This window comes from Chionomys nivalis, chromosome 7, assembly GCF_950005125.1.
Source record: "Chionomys nivalis chromosome 7, mChiNiv1.1, whole genome shotgun sequence".
In the NCBI taxonomy this organism is placed as follows: Eukaryota; Metazoa; Chordata; class Mammalia; order Rodentia; family Cricetidae; genus Chionomys; species Chionomys nivalis.
Window position 1 is genome coordinate 101,823,097 of NC_080092.1, and position 19,130 is coordinate 101,842,226.

General features: G+C 45.4%; 1 protein-coding gene across 1 annotated transcript in view; it reads right to left on the reverse strand.

Moving 5' to 3' along the window:
• Positions 1-1,279: 1,279 nt before the first annotated feature.
• Rab40b (RAB40B, member RAS oncogene family) overlaps positions 1,280-19,130 on the reverse strand; it is a 33,224-nt gene continuing 15,373 nt past the window's right edge. The window contains exons 2-6 of the mRNA XM_057774791.1: positions 7,770-7,830; positions 4,892-4,952; positions 4,149-4,226; positions 3,263-3,485; positions 1,280-2,471 (exon numbers count right to left, since the gene is read on the reverse strand). Coding sequence (XP_057630774.1) covers positions 2,200-2,471; positions 3,263-3,485; positions 4,149-4,226; positions 4,892-4,952; positions 7,770-7,830 — 695 coding nt within the window. The 3' untranslated portion in view covers positions 1,280-2,199. The remainder of the gene's footprint in view (positions 2,472-3,262; positions 3,486-4,148; positions 4,227-4,891; positions 4,953-7,769; positions 7,831-19,130) is intronic.

The window sequence follows — 19,130 nt, forward strand, 5'->3', positions numbered from 1 at the left end:
TGAGGATCTGTTCTACAACAGTCCTGGAAGGCAGAGGTTTGAAATCAAAGTGCAGGACGGCTGTGTTCGCGCTCAAAGGTCCTGGGGAACAAAGGCAAAAACCTCTGGGCAGCCTGTATGTTCCACAGATATCAGGCTTCCAAAAAGCTCCAGGTCCCAGGAGTTTACAAAAAAAACAGGTCTGGACATGGTGGTGTGTGCATGTGATGTATTCCCTAAGCTGAGGCTTAAGAACTTGTGTGGCAGGCTTAGCTGGGGCTCTTTCCCGCACAGCCCACCATCCGTCCCAGCAGCACTGAAGAGGGGAGGGAAAGACATTTAAGGAACTTTCTCCACACAGCCGGATGCTCACCCATTAGCTTCAAGTCTTCAGTGGACCACACAGCTGTGCTCCATCTTCTTTAAGGGCATCATTTCTATGTCTCTGGAGTCCTGTAAATTGTTAAATCTGTAAAGCACTAACAAAAATCATAGAATATCCGATCTTTATCTTAGTTCACTTTTTCTGCTATTTAATCCCTCTTTGTGCCCTGCTTTCTAAGTAGCAGGACCAGAAAAGAGACCTAGACTTGAGCCTTTGTAGAGTCAGTAGGGTTTTGGCCAAGAGAGTGACAAGGGTTTCGTCTGTAGGGAAATGCCTGGCCACAGCTCTGCTCCAGTAAGGGACAATAAACCTCTGACATTTGCCAGGAGACACAGGGATGTTGTCGTCACTTTATTTTGTAAAGACAAGGTCTCACTCTAACCTTGAAAATAACTGTGTAGTTCCATGTTGGTCTAACTATCACAGCAAAATTGCTTCAACATCCCCAGAACGGGGGATAGCAGCCATTAGCCCCGCACCCAGAACGGGGACAGCAGCCATCAGCCCTGCACCCAGCGCTGCTCCCTTTCTCTGCATTTCTCCTCCTCCTCCTCCTCCTCCTCCTCCTCCTCCTTCTCCTCCTCCTTCTTCTTCTTCTTCTTTTGGTTTTAGTTTTGGTTTTTGTCGAGACAGGGTTTCTCTGTGTACCTCTGGCTGTCCTGGAACTCACTCTCTACAGAGCTCCGCCTGCCTCTGCCTCCCCAAGTGCTGGTATTAAAGGTGTGAGTCACTGCCGCCCAGCTTGTGTTTCTTACCTGGAAAAGAAATCTTTCACAAAGGTTACAAAGGTTACCTAACCTTTGTGGTAAGCATCGTGAACCAAAACCATCCTCGCCAGCTACACCAAGCAGGGGTCAAGTGAAGAAAAGGGCTGCCACGAGCTAGATCTAGAAAGAGGTATCACAAATCTTCAAAGAGAGGAACAATATCCACTTTATTGAGAAATATTCCCTTAAATAATACGGTTTCTACTCCATTATTTACTGAAACACCTTTCTCCTTGCAATCAGTTGAAACAATGCTGGTTATGTTCAACATAATTGGAGATATCTTTGGCATTTTCTTCCCGTAGCTTCGTAACTTGTAGAACACTTTGTACAAAAAAAGTAGGTTTACAGAAAAAATATGAATATAGATTACTTATTAATCCCAAAATGTAGTAAATGACATAGCAAAAATTTTATCAAATCCATGTCCTACCCAAATGGGACAGATCTGTGGTACACAATCTCTGTGTGCAGCTGCAGCACTTTTATAAATTGACCTTTGACATGAAAAGGTTTACAAAAAGCCCCTCTTGTAATACCAGTGATGCTAGTCTATCTGACTATCATTGTCTCTGAGATTTCCTTGAATATGTATTCACTACACACATTTTATCAGCCATACAAAAGCAGTGACAGAAAAAGTTGCACAGCAATCATGATAAAGGTAACATCCATAATTTCATATTATCAACAGTAGAGCAGAATACTAATTTTTCCCTTTGCACACACAAATCCAGAACAAGAGCTTCATGCACATCCACACACAAGTGTCAGTCACAGCACACTGGGCATTCACACCACACCGGTGGCATAGGCATTCCACACGAAAGCAGCATCGTTCCTGGGAGAGATGGAGACTATGTTTCTTGAGTCTAGAATGGTCTCTGTCCTCCAGACTCTCCTAGAGAGCCAGCTCTCTTCACTTCGTAATTTTTAGGCAGGGTCTCATTAGTTGCCCAGACTGGCCTTGAACTCATTCTGTAGCCCAGGTGGGCCTTGAGCTTGTGATCCTCCTGCCTCAGACTCTTGAGTTGCTGGATGACGGGCCTGTGCCCCCAATTCCAGGCTCTAAGAGATTTTGCAGCCATTCCTGGTACAGTTTCTGGGTGGGCTCTGGGGTGCACGGCTGGTCCTGGCTTTGCAGAAGCTGCTTCTCTTGTGGCTGGAGCTGGCAGTTAGGGAGTAGGAACGGCCATGCATCATCCTGGCGTTCAGGCCATTGGCCATAGAGAATGACTTAAGGTGGCTTCTTAAGGCAACAGGGAGCGGGAGCTTGTCTACCAGGTGCACAGGTGTGCAGGACACCACAGCACGGCAGCAGAGGTCTTGCAAACTCAGTACTTGATAAAAGAAAAGAGAACCACTTACGTTATGATTTCCATAATGAGGGATGCTTACAAGGGGAAGCCCAAAATCTGATTGCCTCCCCCCAGGAACTGGGACCCTCAACCAAGAGGCTGTGTCACTGATGAATGTAGCAAACCCTGTTCTGCCTCCACCTTTGCCCATGTACAGACCACAAAAAAGAAAAAATCTTCTCATGAGCTTTCTTCCAAAGCCGCAATGATTACTCCTTTTAAATACATTTGCTTTAAAAAAGTGAACATTTTATTTATGTATTTGTTTGTCTAATTAACTAATTGTGTGTGTATCTGTGTGTATGCACTTGTGTGTGCATGACACACCCTACACACAGAGGTCAAAGACCCTCCATGGAGATTCCAGGGATCAAACTCAGGTTGGCAGCTTGGCAGCAGGTACCTTTCCCCACTCAGCCATCTCAGAGCCACTAAATGATTGGATTTTTTTTTTAAAGATTTATTTATTTGTTATATATACAATGTTCTGGCTGCACGTGTGCCTACACACCCGAAGAGGGCACCAGATCTCATTACAGATGGTTGTGAGCCACCATGTGGTTGCTGGGAATTGAACTCAGAACCTCTGGAAGAGCAGTCAGTGCTCTTAACCTCTGAGCCATCTCTCCAGTTCCCCTAAATGACTGGATTTTTGAGAACGGGCACAGAAGCCTCGAGAGAAGTCCTAGGAGGCAGACAGTCATGCAGGGGGCTATAGAACCACCTCCCATCTGATGGGCTAAGGGAGACTTGGACTGGCCCCCCCAGCATACCCTTGCTCGGCCTCCAGAGGCGGTCCATCCCATGCCGCAGCAGCACGATCCTGGCCAGCTCAGTGAAGGACTCTGTAATGTTGAAGTTGCACAGAGGGCTAACCTCAAAGAAGGTCACACCCAGGCGCTCAGCGTAGGCCTGGGCCTGTTCTGTGGGCACCTGCCGCTTGAATGCCAGGTGCAGCCGGTTTCCCACCAAGATTTTAGGAACCCCAGGGGCATGCTAGAGCATGAGAAAGGCAAGGAAAACGGGTTGAGTGGTGTACCCCTACAAGTTCATGTCCACCCAGAACCTCAGTGGTACCCTATTGCAAATACGGTCTTTGTGTATGTAATAACTGAAGGTGAAGTCTTACTGAATTGCAGGGGTAAAGGAACTGTTCTAATGGCAGAAGAGAGGACACAGAGGGGGCACAGGGAAATGCCATGTGACAAAGAAAGCAGAATGACTGCCAAGGGTAGCTGCAACCATCAGAAGCTGGGATAGGCAGGAAGAGTCTTGTCCTGGAGCTTTTGGAAGAACATGGCCCTGCCAATTTCTGTCCCCCAGGACTTGGAGGACATTAATGCTGTTTTAAAACACTCGACCTGTGGCCCTTTATTAGGAAAGCCACAAAGTCAGCATCAGCAAGCTTGGTGCTCAGCCACCAGGTCTCAGCCGGCAGCTGGACAAGCAGCAGCTGCATCACTGCCCACTCACCCCTCCCTCCAGCCGGGAACCTGCATGCCTGAGTCGAGGCACAGCAGAGCCCAGCTTCCTGAACCTTAGGGTCTCTGGGTCTCACTGTTGGGCCCAGCTGTAAGGTGAAGCATTCTCCCTGTTGTTGAACTTCTGACCTACAGACAGCCACGTGGGTCAATCCCTGGCCAATGTCTCATATCATACCTCATCAATCTCCTTAATCCATCGGTTGATGCCATCGAAGGACCACCGGTTGGCAATGTCATAGACCAGGATCACACCCTGGGAGCAAAGCCACAAAGATCAGCACACAGAAGAACACAAGAGGCAAGCTTGGTCCAGAGACTTGCGGAGACAAAACTATTTTTAAAAATCAAGACAGTATCTCATTGTATAGATGACGCTGGCCTGGAACTCACTGAGATCCACCTGCCTCTGTCTCCCAAGTGTCGGAATTAAAATTATACACCACTTTTCCTGGTCCCTAACTAATCATTTTACATACTTTGAAAAAAAGCATGTAAATTTGATTTATCTATTCCTTATAGGAGTTATTATTTCCCATGATGTTTCACACACTCATTGATAGATGCTTAAATAGTTGAGCTAGGGGCTAGAACTTATATCTATAAGCTTGTCTGGGGCATAGGATATGGGGACATTGCCACCTAATGAAAATGCAAAGTAGACACATGGACATGCTTATACATAGATAAGAAGCTCAAATACAGATAGTCACATGCATGTATCATGAGAATGCATGCCTACCCATGGCATCTGGGATGCCTAAGAAACATAAGCCAGCAGATTATAGCACATGACCTGCATAGGTTTATATATAGGCTTAACTTATCTTCTAGTTCAGCCGTAAAGGAAGTGGCTGAGTAAGAATCCGTAAACACTATTTTTCAAAATCAATTTGATCTCCAGTCTCAGAATGTGGTTACCTGTGCGCCTCTGGAGTACGAGCGGAATATGGTACAAAATCTCCCCTGCCCCGAGGTGTCCCTGGAAAAGACGTTGGAGACTGTTAGGAGGAACTGGTGTTTCTTCTTGATGACCACCTTCTTAAACTTTGGAGCCACAGCGAGTACCTTTTACAGTCTTTGTGCTGGTGGCCATGACCTGCCAATCCAAGACAAGGCCACCACACAGCCATCTTTAATTTTCTGGAGAGATCTTGGCACTACATTCTCTATGGCGTGTGTGTGTGTGTGTGTCTGTGTCTGAGCACAAGCACATGCACAAGCCATGATATATGTGTGAAGGTTGAGGACAATTTCTGGGAGCTTGTCTTCAATACTGAGGATCAAACTCAGCTCATCATGGGACAAGCACCACTACCCACTGAGCCATCTTGATGGCCCCTATTTTTTCTTCTTTTCTTTGTTTTTCTAGATAGGGTTTCTCTGATGCTGTGGAGCCTGTCCTGAAATAGCTCTTGTAGACCAGGCTGGCCTCGAACTCACAGAGATCTGCCTGCCACTGCCTCCCGAGTGCTGGGATTAAAGGTGGGTGCCACCACCACCCGGCTCCCTAAGTTGTTTTTTGAGAAAGGGTATTACTCTGTAGCCTCAGTCCCCTGAGCACTGAGATTTAAAAAGTGGACACCACCACACCTGACTGGTTGTTCTGAGACAGAGTTTCTTTAACCCAGGCTTGACCCAAACTTGAAATGATCCTCTTGCTTTCCTGCTCCCAGTGATGAGATATGTGCTACCAAGCCTGTCTTTAATATCTTTTTTAAACAGAGATTTGTTTGTTTTTATTAATGTGTACCTGTGTCTGTATGAGATTTTGTACACTGGATGAATGCTGCAGAGACCAGAAGAGGGTGTCAGAGTCTCTGGACCTGGAGTTACTTGATAACCTTGAGCCACAGGTAGTGCTAGGGACCAAACCCAGGTCCTCTGGATGAACAGCAAGTGCTCTTAATACTGACATATCTCTACGGTCCTAATATGTACTTCAAAACTAGAAATAAAACTTTAAAATATGTAAAGTCAAACTAGAACCAGGCTTGGGAACACATGCCTTCAATCCCTATACTCTAGAGGCAGAGACAGGCAGATCTCTAAGAGTTCAAGACCAGCCTGGTTTATATAGCAAGTTCCACCACCCGGGGCTATATAGTGAGACCCTATTTCAACAAAACAAAAAGTCAGACTAGAAACCTAGCAGGGGGTTTTAAGTTTATTCTCAGAGGCAGCAGAGTGGCGTAGTGGAAGGGTGCTGGGCCCATAACATTATCCTCAGAAATTTAAGTAAACCTAACTTAAATTTCCAAAGTTCTTTTAAGGTTAGGAATATAGCTTGGTGGCAGTATATTTCCCTCATGCAAGCAAGGCACTGGGTTCCATCTCTAGCACAGAATAAATTTTTTCGATGATTACACAAGATAGATCCTTCTTTGATACCCAGTTGCTCCATAAGCAGATCCTCCACAGATGATGACACACACCAGGAGTGCGGTTCTCAGGCCAGGCCAGCATGCCAAGAAACTACAGGAAGAAGGAAGGATGTTCCCAGAGTGGGTTTGGCCATGCACACTGCTGTAGACTCAGCGTCTTTTTTTTTTCTTCTTCATTTTTTTGAGATAGGGTTTCTTTGTGTAGCTTTGGAGCCTGTCATGGCAGTTGCTCTGTAGACCAGGCTGGCCTCAAACTCACAGAGACACCCTTGTCTCTGTTCCCGAGTGCTGGGATTAAAGACATGCGCCACCATCGCCTGGTTAAACTCAGCATCTTGAGACAGAGCCAGGGGACTAGAGGTGCAACCTCAGATGTATCTCCCCAAATGTTGTAGGATATTATTTTAAGGTGTGTTACGTTTGTTTATGCTCTGGAACATTTGTTTTTAACAATGTTAAGATTATTTTAAGATGTGTTGCTTTTGTTTATGCTGCATTTGTTTAACTCTGTGAAGTTAAATTCTTTGCCTGTCTAAAACACCTGATGGTCTAATAAAGAGCTGAATGGCCAGTGGCAGGCAGGAAAAAGGAGAGGCAGGGATGGCAGGCAGAGAGAATAAATAGGAGAAGAAATCTGGAAAGGAAGACATCACGGGTCAGCCACCCAGCTACACAGCAAGCCACTGAGAAAGAAGTAAAGAAAGGTACGCAGAAATGAGAAAGATAAAGACCCGGAGGCAAAAGATAGACAGGATAATGTAAGAAAAACTGGCTAGAAACAAGCCAACCTAAGACCAGGCTTTTATAAGAAAGACTAAGATTCTGTGTGATTTATTTGGGGGCTGGGTGGTGGGCCCCCCAAAAGAGTAAAGAGCTCAAAGAGTAAAAAAAAAAAAAAAAAAAAAAAACAACTACGATTTGGCATTCCAGCGAGAACACCCAAAGGTCAAGGGACCTCAGGAGGGAGAGTGAGCCCCAAGTTCCCAGGTTTAGGTCTTAGAGAATGAGGCGGACAGGCACTGTTTAGCTGAACTCAAGACCGGTGTGGTGCTTGCTGGGAAGACCAGAGTAGAGGGAGCTGTAGCCCAGGTAATCAACAAGGCCCCTAGCCTTGGAACCAGGACACTGTGAGCTCTGTTCTGTACACTCAGAACTGGCCCTGGGAGAACCGGGCTGTCCTGGCCACTCTACTTCCGTCTCTGACACCCGGTAAACTGAAACAGGAAGCGGGTGACAACCAGGTGTCTTCTACCAACAAGCGCTCTTTCTCAGACACATCCTAGCTGCACATCCTCTTAAATAATGGACTCAGACAACCCAGTCAACATCTTAGGGGAAAGCCATCAGCTCCAGCTAGGACTAAAGGGGCTGGTTCCAGGGCTAGGGCATCCCGACTGGCATAGCCCCCAACTCACCAAAGCTGCAGTTTCACTCTTCGGCCATCCAGCAGGATGGTGGTCGTCTTGTGATCAATTCCTGGAAAAGAGTCGAGGACATATTAGGTTTGGGGCCGGATGTGTTTCCTCAGCCATCACCCATAACAGAACTATCAAGTACGTGGAACCCTTTACCAAGAGAGAAAAGGGTTTCTTGTCATACAGCTTCAAGTTCACAGGCAGATTGAGATCTCTGAGGATTCCCTTGGACCCCAGACTGGCCTCCCGGTGGACAGCCACTCAGATTCAAACAGTCTGGCATCCATGTTGGCAGCCATCGGCTCAGTGCCTGGGTACTTCCCAACTGCATGTTGGACTTTGGTCATCCCCCAGTGCTGTCTTGAGGATGGGCACTGAGTCAGGAGGGCTGGGTGACCCCATAATGCCCACTTGGACCTTCCATTCTCAAGAACGGCTCTGAATCTCCACAGAGCTATGCACAGCCTGGTGGGTGATGGGTTTGCCACAGTGCCGTAGCCAGCTGGGGGCTCATCACTCACCCTTTCTTACCTCTGCCCTTTGACCATCCTCCCCTGCACACGAAAGCTAATCTCAGCTGTCTCTGAGGGAACAGAGTTAAAACGGTAAGCCTGGCAGGAGGAGTGGGTCCTCCGGGTATTACACTCGGAATGTGAAGGAAATACAGTCTGGGAGCAGAGAGGAAGATGCCAACTCTGAGTTTGTGTGTACACAGGAAGGTAGGCTTGGGGAGCAGTCTCCGATCAGGTGACCTCTAGACTATACACTATGGACAGTTTTCTAAACTTTCCTCTCTTCTCAAGCTCATGTGTATGTGCATGTGTGTGATGTATGTATATGTCCACACTTGTGCACATGTTCATGAGGATTTGAATGCATGTGTGTCCAGCATGTGTGAAGGTCAGAGGTTAACCTCAGGTCAGTCTCTCCACCTTATTTTAAGATTTTATTTTTAATTATGCGTATGCATTTGTGCATGCATGTGTGTGCCCATGTACACGCAAGCACATGATTTAGAGTTACAGACAACTGAGAGCTGGCATGTGGGTGCTAGGGACTAAACCTAGGTTCTTCATAAGAGCAACGAAGTCCTCTTGACCACTGAACCATTCCTTCAGTCCCCACTTTATATTTTTAAATGTATTTAATTTGGCCAGGCGTGGTGGCACATGGCTTTAATCCAAGCACTCAGGAGGCAAAGGCAGATGGAGCTCTGTAAGTTCCAAGCCAGGCCAGCCTGGTCTATATAGCTAGTTCCAGGCAGGCAGGGATACATAGTAAGACCCTGTCTCGAAAAATAACTCGTAGTTTTTATTGTTGCAGTTATTTTATTACTTTGTATATGTGTGTGTGTGGAGAGACAGAGACAGAGAGATGGAGACAGACAGACCAGCACATGTATGTGTTGCGGCATACATGGAATTTAGAGCATAATTCCCAGGAGCTGGTTCACTTCTTCTACCTGTGTGAGTCCCAAGGATCAAACTCAGTCAGTCACTGTCACCAGCTGTCTCCTCCACAACCCCCAGTGCCAGGGTTACAGACACACCTCTGAATTCGGCTCTAGTGTGAATGCTGTGGGTGGGGTAGGATCTGAACTCAGGTCATCATGCTCTCAGGGCAAACACTCTACTAGCAGAGCCATTTCGCCGGCCCCGCAGGTTTGTGTTTTAGTTTTGATTACATTCATGGGCACATGCGTGCATGCCATCACACTTGTACACTTAGAAGACAGCCTCTCCTTCCACCTTTTGGACCTCAGGGAGCAGATTCAGGTTTGTTGCTGCTGTTGTTGTTTTTCAAAACAGGGTTTCTTTGTGTAGCCTTAGCTGTCCTGGCCCTCTCGCCATAAACCAGGCTGGCCTTGAACTCAGAGATTATTCATCTGCATCTTCCTCTCTAGTGCTGGGATGAAAGGCGTTGGCCACCACCACCCAGCTGAATTCAGGTTCTAATGCTCAGTGGCAAGAGCCTTTACCTGCTGCTCCATCTCACTAGCCCCCCCAAAGGTGTGTGTGTGTGTGTGTGTTGCACTCCCGTGTTTTGCTGGGATGGAACTCAGGGCCTCACAAATGCCAGGTAACTGTTTTACCAAAGGACTGCATCCCAGATTCCCCCAAACTTTTGTTTTGGTTTGGTTTTTGAGACAGGTCTCATGTAGTCTAGGCTGGTCTCAAACTATCTATGTAGCTAAAGACCTTCCTCTGGCTTCCCACCTCCCCATGTATTGGGATGACACGTAGGTCACGATCTGTTCTCTTTAAGAGACAAGCCACGCCCACTCCCTTCCCTCCCTGCCCTCCACTGAGGCAGGCAGATCTTCCTTCCTGCTTGCAGCCTGAGTCTCTTCCTTTTCCTTCTCTCCCCCACCTCAAGAGTCCATCATGCCAGTGGATGGTAAATCCACAGAAGAACGAAATCCCACTCCTTAGAGAGGAATGCCTCTGCTGCTCTTCTGAAGAAGCTTGGTTGGGGTCAGAAGCATGGCGCCTCCTAGCCCATTAGTGAGAATGAGCCAAGATGCTGGCACGCCTGTGACTTTGGACACTCCTTGAACTGGCTTGTCTCACCCCTGACAGCCCCTCCCCCATTTCTCTGTCTTTGTGTTCTTTTGACCTTCTCTCCATGTCTCTTGTCCTTGTCTAGTTCCTACCCTGGACCTTCAGATCCTTGGAGTTCCCAGGACTATCAAGCATGGGTGTTCTGCAGTGATCAGCAGTGAGGCATACAGAGCCTGACATACATACAGGTAGAATGTGGATAGGGTTAACTGTGAGGATGTTTCCTTTCCCTGGAATGCTAAGGGTTTTTCACTCTCTTCACGCATCTATGAATAAACACACTTGGAAATCTATTTTAAATGTTGAAATAATAATTCTGACCTCAGGATGTCTGTCTCCAGACAAGCAGAGTACCAACCCTTCACAGGCTGGAGGGCATATCATTTTGGTCTTTGAGGAGACTGACCCATGCCTAAGCAGGCTGGCTCTTCCAGCCTTGAAACATCCTTTGGCTCAATCATACTTACAATCACATTTGATCCATAAGGATCGACTGCACATATGGGGGAGGTCCCATAAGATTGCTTATTCTAGCGGGGCAGTGGTTGCACATGCCTTTAATCCCAGCACTCACTCGGAGGCAAAGGCAGGCAAATCTCTGTGAGCTGGAGGACAGCCTGGTCTACAGAGCAAGTTCCAGGACTGGCTCTGTAGCTACTGAGAAACCTTGCCTCAAAAAACAAGCAAAAAGATTACTTCTCCTAGTAACATTGTAGCACTCTGTGTGGTCATGCCCTAGAATAGTCCCACAGTGAAAATTGGCTAGCGATGCATTCTTTAGAATATGTCCCTGTTACTAAGTAGCACTAGGCTGTACTGTAACAAATATAACAATATGGAATGTGGTTTTTAAGCACTTACAAGTTCTATTACATTATTTGTCAGAGACAATGTATCTGGTCACACACGTGTCATAGCCTGTGTGGAAGGTTAGAAAAAAACTTGCAGTAGTCCACTCTTTCCTTCCACCATGTGGGTTCTGGAAATGAACTGAGGGCATCACGCTGGTGGGCATCATCTTTACCCACTGAGCCATCTCACTGGCCTACCTACTGCCCCCATACCTTACAAGCTTTATAAAAGAGAACAAGATTTGGCTTTTGTTCTCATCAAAGTAATGGGTCTCTAGTTTCAAGTCTCAAGCCATTCTGAGACCCAGTAGAAACATTGCAGGCCATCCCACCCTACCTATGTCCCATTCCCTATTTAAAATTTTTGTTCCCCCCAGTAATTAATTTGTCAATTTTTTGACTGAGATAAGATCTCATAGTCCAGGCTAGCCTTGAACTTGATATGTCCCTTAGCTTGCTTTAAACTCCTGGTCTCCCAAGTGTTGAGATTATAGATGTGTCTCACCACATTCATAAAATTGTTTTATTTTTTGTTCATTTGTTTTTTGAGACAGAGTCTTTGTGTATAGGCCAGGCTGACCTCAAAATTATGGCAACTCCTGCCTCCACTTCCCGTGACTCTAAGCATGTGCTAGCATGCCTACCTATATTTTAACCTCTATTAACCATTACTTTGCTATCTTTCTCCAAATTTTTAGTAACGTGTTCTTGACTTCTGAATTTGCAGTTTGCAGAATAAGAGGGATATGACACAGAGATGAACACTTTGCATTGGTATGGATCTTGGTCTACCGATACGCTTTAAGGTTGATTTTGTTACACTTCGTATATGCATTTCTGTTCTTGTTTAAGGTATTGTGTTTGAGTTGCTCATTGAGAAATGTAATGTATAATTAAGAAATACAGATTAATAGATAGTCATCTATAATGGTCAAACTATAATCATGTTATTAGGTTTTCTAAATATACACAGATATTTTTCAGCTACACATATAATCTTCAACACTTCAAAGACTTAAGAAATATGGCATTTAAAATATTTTAAGAACTTAGATTCCTCAACAGTAAGACATGTCTGTTTTTGGCAGCAATTACTTCAGAGAGGTTGCTGGGCATTGAAGAAAATCATTATGGAATTTGCCTTCAGTGTGACAAGGCTAGCCATTTGGGCAAGAAACTATTCTTTTCTGGACTGCTTGATGGTGTATGCTGTATGAACTGGACATACAGGACCCACAGTAACTGCTGATGGTCCTTCAGGGTTCCCGCTTCATAGAAGAAACTGCCAGATAAAGATACAGAAGAAAGTGACTGACAAACTGCCAATAGAGACAAATTTCCTGTTTCATGGAAAAGTCTGCCAGATATCATGGGCCTGCAGGCTGAAGATGGATGCCCCAATATTACAGAAGAACTTTGGGTGACTGTCCAGGCAGTGAGATATCTCTGTCAATTCTAGAGTTTTGGAAGTTGCTTACTGTTTACTTAGGTAATATTATATCCTTCTGGAGTCTTTGATGGAGTTGAAGGCAAATAGAGTTTTCCTTATTTATGAGAAAAGATAAATTAGATATAAAAATTTAGACTCACAAAGATAGGATAGATGATAGAGTATTTTCCTTAATTTGCCAAATGTAAATGGACTAAATATTATAACTATAATTCTTGTTTGATAACTGTTTTGCATATGTAATTTTATTATGTTAAAGTTAAAACCTTCCTTTTTATTTAGACAGAAAAGGAGATGATGTGGATTCCCCTCTGTATGCTGTGAATGTTTTATTACCATTGGTTAATAAAGAAGCTGCTTCAGCCTGTGGCAGGGCAGAATATAGCCAGGTTGAAGGAGATATAGAGAGAAAGTAGGCGGAGTCAGGGATATACCACGTAGCTGACGAAGGAGAAGGACATGCCAGTGCTTTACATGGTGAGTCATAGCCTCGTGACGATACACAAAATAATAGAAATGGGTTAATTTAAGATGTAAGAGTTAGTTAATAAGAAGCCTAAGCTAATAGGCCAAACAGTATTGTAACTATTATAGTTTCTATGTGATAATTCAGGTCTGGGCATCCTGGAAACGAACGAACATGGACCCCATGTTATAGGGATAGAACAAGTCCTGAAAGTTCTCTGATCTCAAAGAGACACCATGGCATGAAATAACTATACACACATACACACACGTTCACACTCAACTTCCTGTTTACCTAAATCTGCGGTCAGAATCTTCCCGCCTTTTCTTGTCCAGGAACATCCCCCAGTATGGGGTTCCTCTAGAGTTTATGATTTCCTTGGGTCTGTCTTGAGGAGGATGCATGGAAGGTAAATGTGGAGATGTTAGGAGTGTCCTTATGCATCTTTGAATTCAGTAGGGATTTAAACTAGATAGGGAATACTTTTCTTCCAGAAGTATGTTTGTGCTGATGGCAGATGTCAGGCTGGTCCTCCATCCTTCAAACAATCGGACTTCCTCTCAGCCAGTGGGCTGCTTTCTCCTCTAGTACTTGGCACCTTCATGCTTGCGCTTAGATGGCAGCTTGTCACACTGACTGTCTCTGACCCATTTGGTCTCAGGCCACAGGTGCTTCCACTCTGAGAAACATTCTGGTTATTTTATTATTTTATTTTATGTGTGGTTTGCCTGCATATATGTCTGTGTGGCACATGCATGCAATACCCAAGAAAGATCAGAAGACGGATTGAGATTCTCTGGAATTGAATTTCCAGATGCTTGTAAGTGCTGGGAATTTAACCCATGTCCACTGGAAAAGCAGCCAGTTCTCTTTACTGCCTCAGAAACATTCTGTTTTTGAGTCAGTGTGTGTGTGTGTGTATTTTGAGATAGGATCTAATGTCCCTCTCTCTGGCTAGACTCAAACTCAAAATGTAGTCAGGGGTAATCTTGAACTCCCAACACTCCTGCCTTTACCTCCCAAGTCCTGGTTTGTGTCATGCTTGAATTGAAAAGCTTTCTTGAATTACATATCTGTTTTTTCTTTCTGGAACATTGTCAATAAGATGCTAAACACTATGACCTTGTCTCATAACTTTCTTTTCTTATTTTTCATTTCTTTCTTTTTTCTCTCTTGCTCTCAGTCTTTTTCAAACTCAGTTTCATCTTCTATCCTTTCTTTGAGATAGAGCTTCATTTCTGTTACTACTATATTTCCAGTTTCTAAGATCTCTTTTGGTTTTATTGAATCAGTCCTTTCTGAGAATCTGTTCTGGCATGGACCAGGCATCCTGCAAACAATGTTGGACACAGCAAAAACCCAGCAACCTAAGAATGCTGGAGAATGCCGTAACAGAGGCATTCTTACTGCTCACTACATGCCCTACACGGCATGATCACTGACAACATTCACCCAGTTTAGAGGTCCTGGGCCAGCTTCCTCCTGAGGTAAGAAACAGCAAACCTGAGAAGCAGGCTTGAACATGGAGGTTGTCTGTGGGAAATCCTAACAGCACTGGGATCCAGTCACTCTTGGAATAAGCCCTGTCGTAACTGGCCAGACACATGATTTAAGCAGAAATATCTTTTCTGCTTAAACTACTTTTTTTTAAGTTTAATTTAATTTTTTTTTTTTCATTTTTCGAGACAGGGTTTCTCTGTGTAACAGCTTTAGCTGTCCTGGAACTAGCTCTTGTCGACCAAACTGGCCTCGAACTCACAGAGATCTGCCTGTCTCTGCCTCCTGAGTGCTGGGATAAAGGTGTGCACCATCACCACCCAGCTAATTTTTTAGTTAATCTTGGCTAACTTTTGAGTTAACCGTTTTGTTCACCAAAACTGTTGAAGGCACGATGCCTGGAGGAGGGAAAGAGGAAAATATGGGGGGGGGGCATGAAGAGGAGTGTGGGAAGGAGGGAATGGGGGAAACTCCTACCTGGGAAAGGCACAGAAGATACACTTGAGGATCCCCTACATAAAGTCCGCTGACCTCCATGGATCCCATAAGGGTGTAAGCAAGAATTTAAAAGAAAACCCATTTAGGGAGCAGGAAGATGGCTCAGCGTGTCTGTTGTAACTCTGGCTCCAGGATATCCAACCTCCTCTTCTGTTTCTGTTGTCGTTGCTGTATTATTTGGTTTTGTTTTGAGACAGGGTCCCACTGTGTAGTTCTGTGTGGCCTAGAGCTTGCAGACCAGGCTGGCCTCGAACTCACAGAGATCCACCTGTCTCTGACTCCTGAGTATTTAAGGAGTATATCACCACACCCGGCCTCTGCCACCCTCTTCTGGTCTCTGCATATCCACACACATACACATAAACGAAACTTTAGCACAGTAGCAAGAATTTAGACTCAGATTTGCATTATTAGAGTGGTTTGACTGCTCCCAGATGACCAGTTCTCAAAGGGTGGGAACCCTCAGGGTTGGCCCCAGAGTGCTGGGGACTGTGGGTGACTTTCCCAGCCTCTGTGCTCTGTCCCTGTGAAGCCTTCACTTCCTTTAAGGCAGTGAGTGATGTGCCCTTTCCTCACAGTTCCCTCTGTCTCCAATCTGAGTGCTGTCCCCCCCCCCGACCCCCCGCCGGCACCTCTCGGCAGCCCTGTGAGGATTCAGGGCAGGGCGAGTTGGGGTGCTCTCTCAGACTGTTGAAGACATTCTTAACAAAAATGACATGAATACTGTTGATTCTAAACAACTGAGACCCATTTCCCACAGCTCTGGCGAAGGGAGTATAAGAAGCACCAGCAGATTCAGATCTGGGAAGCATGGCTTCCTGATTCCCAGTTGTGCTGTCTTTCAGCAGAGGGGGCCAGTGAGCTTTCTGGGCTCTCTTGAGACCCCACTCCATCACCTACCCTTCTACCCTTTCACCCCACTTCTACCGGTTAGGGTAGTCCCTCAAGTCAGGTAAGCGGTAAGCATAACCCACTGGGGACATGATGATCAAAACACAGATGTACACACACCATGACACCAGCAGCTTCCTCAGCTTGCCCTGGGCCTCAGTGTTCCGGGCTGGAAGTAAGGACACAGCTGCCACAACTCAAGGCTCCTTGCCTGTGGTGGCATAGCCATGTCTTTCCAGCACCCGGGGTCCCACCTAATAAGGGTACTCAGCCTTCGGGCCTCAATATACCACCCCATGTGTAGCCGTGTCTCTTCCAGGCTAATCCTGGGGTGTCCCTTATTCCCTGTGCTCTGATGGCTTCTCACCCATCATCTGTCTCTACAATGCTCTGAAAGCATTCTAATTTTTAAAAAATGTCAGTTAACTTTTTTTCTGACTAGGAAGTGCTATAAAAGTCAAAGTCATTCAAAATGATTCATAGCTTTTATCTTGAACACAGAAGTTGCCTTCCTAATGTTTATAGAGCCAATTTTGGCACCAATGTCTTCTGGCATGATTTTTAACCTTTGTGTAACCTATTTTTCTTTTTCTTTCTTTTTTAAACAATTTATTTATTTATTATGTATAGAGTGTTCTGTCTGCATGTGTGCCTACAGACCAGAAGAGGGCATCAGATCTCATTACAGATGGTTGTGAGCCACCATGTGGTTGCTGGGAACTGAACTCAGGACCTCTAGAAGACCAGCCAGTGCTCTTAACCTCTGAGCCATCTCCAGCCCCCTATTTTTCTTTTTAAAAAGGAAAAATTAGCATCCAACTGTCTTTGGATGAATACCTGGAGTGGCGTGGACCCTGCATTTGACCCCAGCCTTGGTTAACAGACCTAAATCTTTTGCGTTGATTACAATGAGATTCTCACAAAAAGAGCCCAGACCAGTAACTGTTGCCATTCCACAACTAGGTGAAAGCCAAAAGGCCACGGAGGGAAGCTGACACCAAATGGGGGCTGCTCAGGTGCTGCTATCTATGGTCATCTTGGTCTTCTCTGGCTCTTTCCTGTTACTCTATCATGCTCTAGACCAGCGGCCCTCCACGGCCTATGGTACCTATCATTTCACAGTCCTCTACTCTGGGGCTCATCCCCATGCACGGGAGAGGCAGAGGAAACTCGGCCTTCAGGTATCTAATCCTTCATTACCTGAGTAAATCACACAGGCCTGCTGGACTTCTAGGGTCAGAGGTCTGGTCCCCGATGGAGGGAGACCGAAACCTCTTTGCTTAGGACACACCTGCCTCTTTCAGGGTCCCTGATGCTTGGATGAAGTCTTTGCCTTGCTGTGGTGCTATGTCTGCCTAGATCCTGGCACCTGACCAGGGTCTGTGGCTCCCCTCCAGCACCTCCACAGAGTCTGGATGTCAGGTCCTGGGAAAAGCTACCACCAGTCCTCTGTTCAGCATCTCCCTCTCTCTCTCATCCACCCACCCATCCATCCATCCATCCATCCATCCATCCATCCATCCATCCATCCATCATCTATCTATCTACCTACCTATCTATTATCTAATATGGCCACAAAGCACACAGACACAGAAGTCGAGGATTCACACAGCCAATTTTAGGTTCACACAACACAAGAATCTTTCATAATCTTTCTTTAGTTTCTGAGATATTTTGCTTTATTTTGGCCAATGTTTTCTTGATATCAGCTCATCTGATGTCTTATTGTGTTTCTTCTTTGTTGTTGTTGTTATATTTTGGTCCATGAGATTGTAACACTGATGCTGTCAGTGTTAGCATAAAAAATACTATTAAAATTCATTGAGTATGGCTAACTCTGCCTATGAGGCGAGTCGGGCCAATGAGATGGCTCTGTGGGTAAGGGTGCTTGCCTCCTGCATTTGATCCCTGGGGCACAATCAGTGGGAGGAGAGAACTGGCTCCCGTAAGTTTCCTCTGACCTCCACATGTGTGACATGGCCCACAATGATGTGTGTGCACACATATACAATAAATACTGAAAAAGAATATGGTTAAAATAAAGGAAACTTCTAAAGCAAAGCCTGTCAGAATGCCCATTGAGTCAGAATAACAGGGTTATTAATAGAAAGATGATTTTAACTTTAAAAAAAAACCTCGTGCACACAAAAAAAGAAAAAATCAAACACCAAGCTATTCTCCACACACTCAGATGAATAAGTGATTTAGTAATCTATTTTGACTCCTCCACCAGCTGCTGCTTTCTATTTCTGGGAGTGAGTCGACAGGAATGTGCCCCTTCATACGAAAGATCACTTAGGGTGCAAATATTGATTAAATTTAATGTATAACATGTTTATTTCCGAGCACCTGACTTTTGAGTAATATATCGGGTCGAATCAAAATATGAGCTATCAGATTAGTTGCTGGGGACGGAGGGAGTTAGGGGTGAAGCGAATGTTCTGTGAGCAGACAGTTGTGACACTTGCACAATGATGAGCACACTCAACGCTGCTTGAACAAAATCAGTCTGAGATGGTCCACTCTGATCCCAAATGTGTGATTTTTTTTCCCATATCAGAAAGAGCTTGGCCTTCTGTCTCCTCCCTGGGACACACCGCTTACCTTGTGAGCTCACTCATCTGGGCAAGCGTGGTAAGGGAAGCCAAGTTCTATTTTCAGCAGCACCCTGTTCTAAATCTGCACAGAGAACACCACTGTGGTTATTGCTTATCTTAGAAGGATCTCTGTGCCCTTCCCGGGGTCCACTTTTGGTATAGCAGACACTGTATAGAACACACCGTGTGTACGGTGGGAAGGGAAGGGCCTCACTGGAAGCTAGCTCAGAGGATGTGACAGAGGCTCTGGATAGCAAGTCACCTGTCTGTTCTAGGAGACAGGTTAGGATGGCCCATCCCCGTTACCCCAGAAGATGCCAGGATGTCATGACGTCAAGACACTGAACCTCACAAATATCCTGGGGTTAGAAAGGACAGGAGACTAAACATATGGGGGCCTGTTGCCTTGCAGATATCTAGAATGTTTGAAGGAACTGGGCTACCAATGAGCACACAGGAGCACTGTGCTGGTGTGTGTGAGCTGTTGACCCTTGTGTGTAGTGATAGTTAATTTGTATTTTAGTAAATAAGGCTTGCCTGAAGTTCAAAG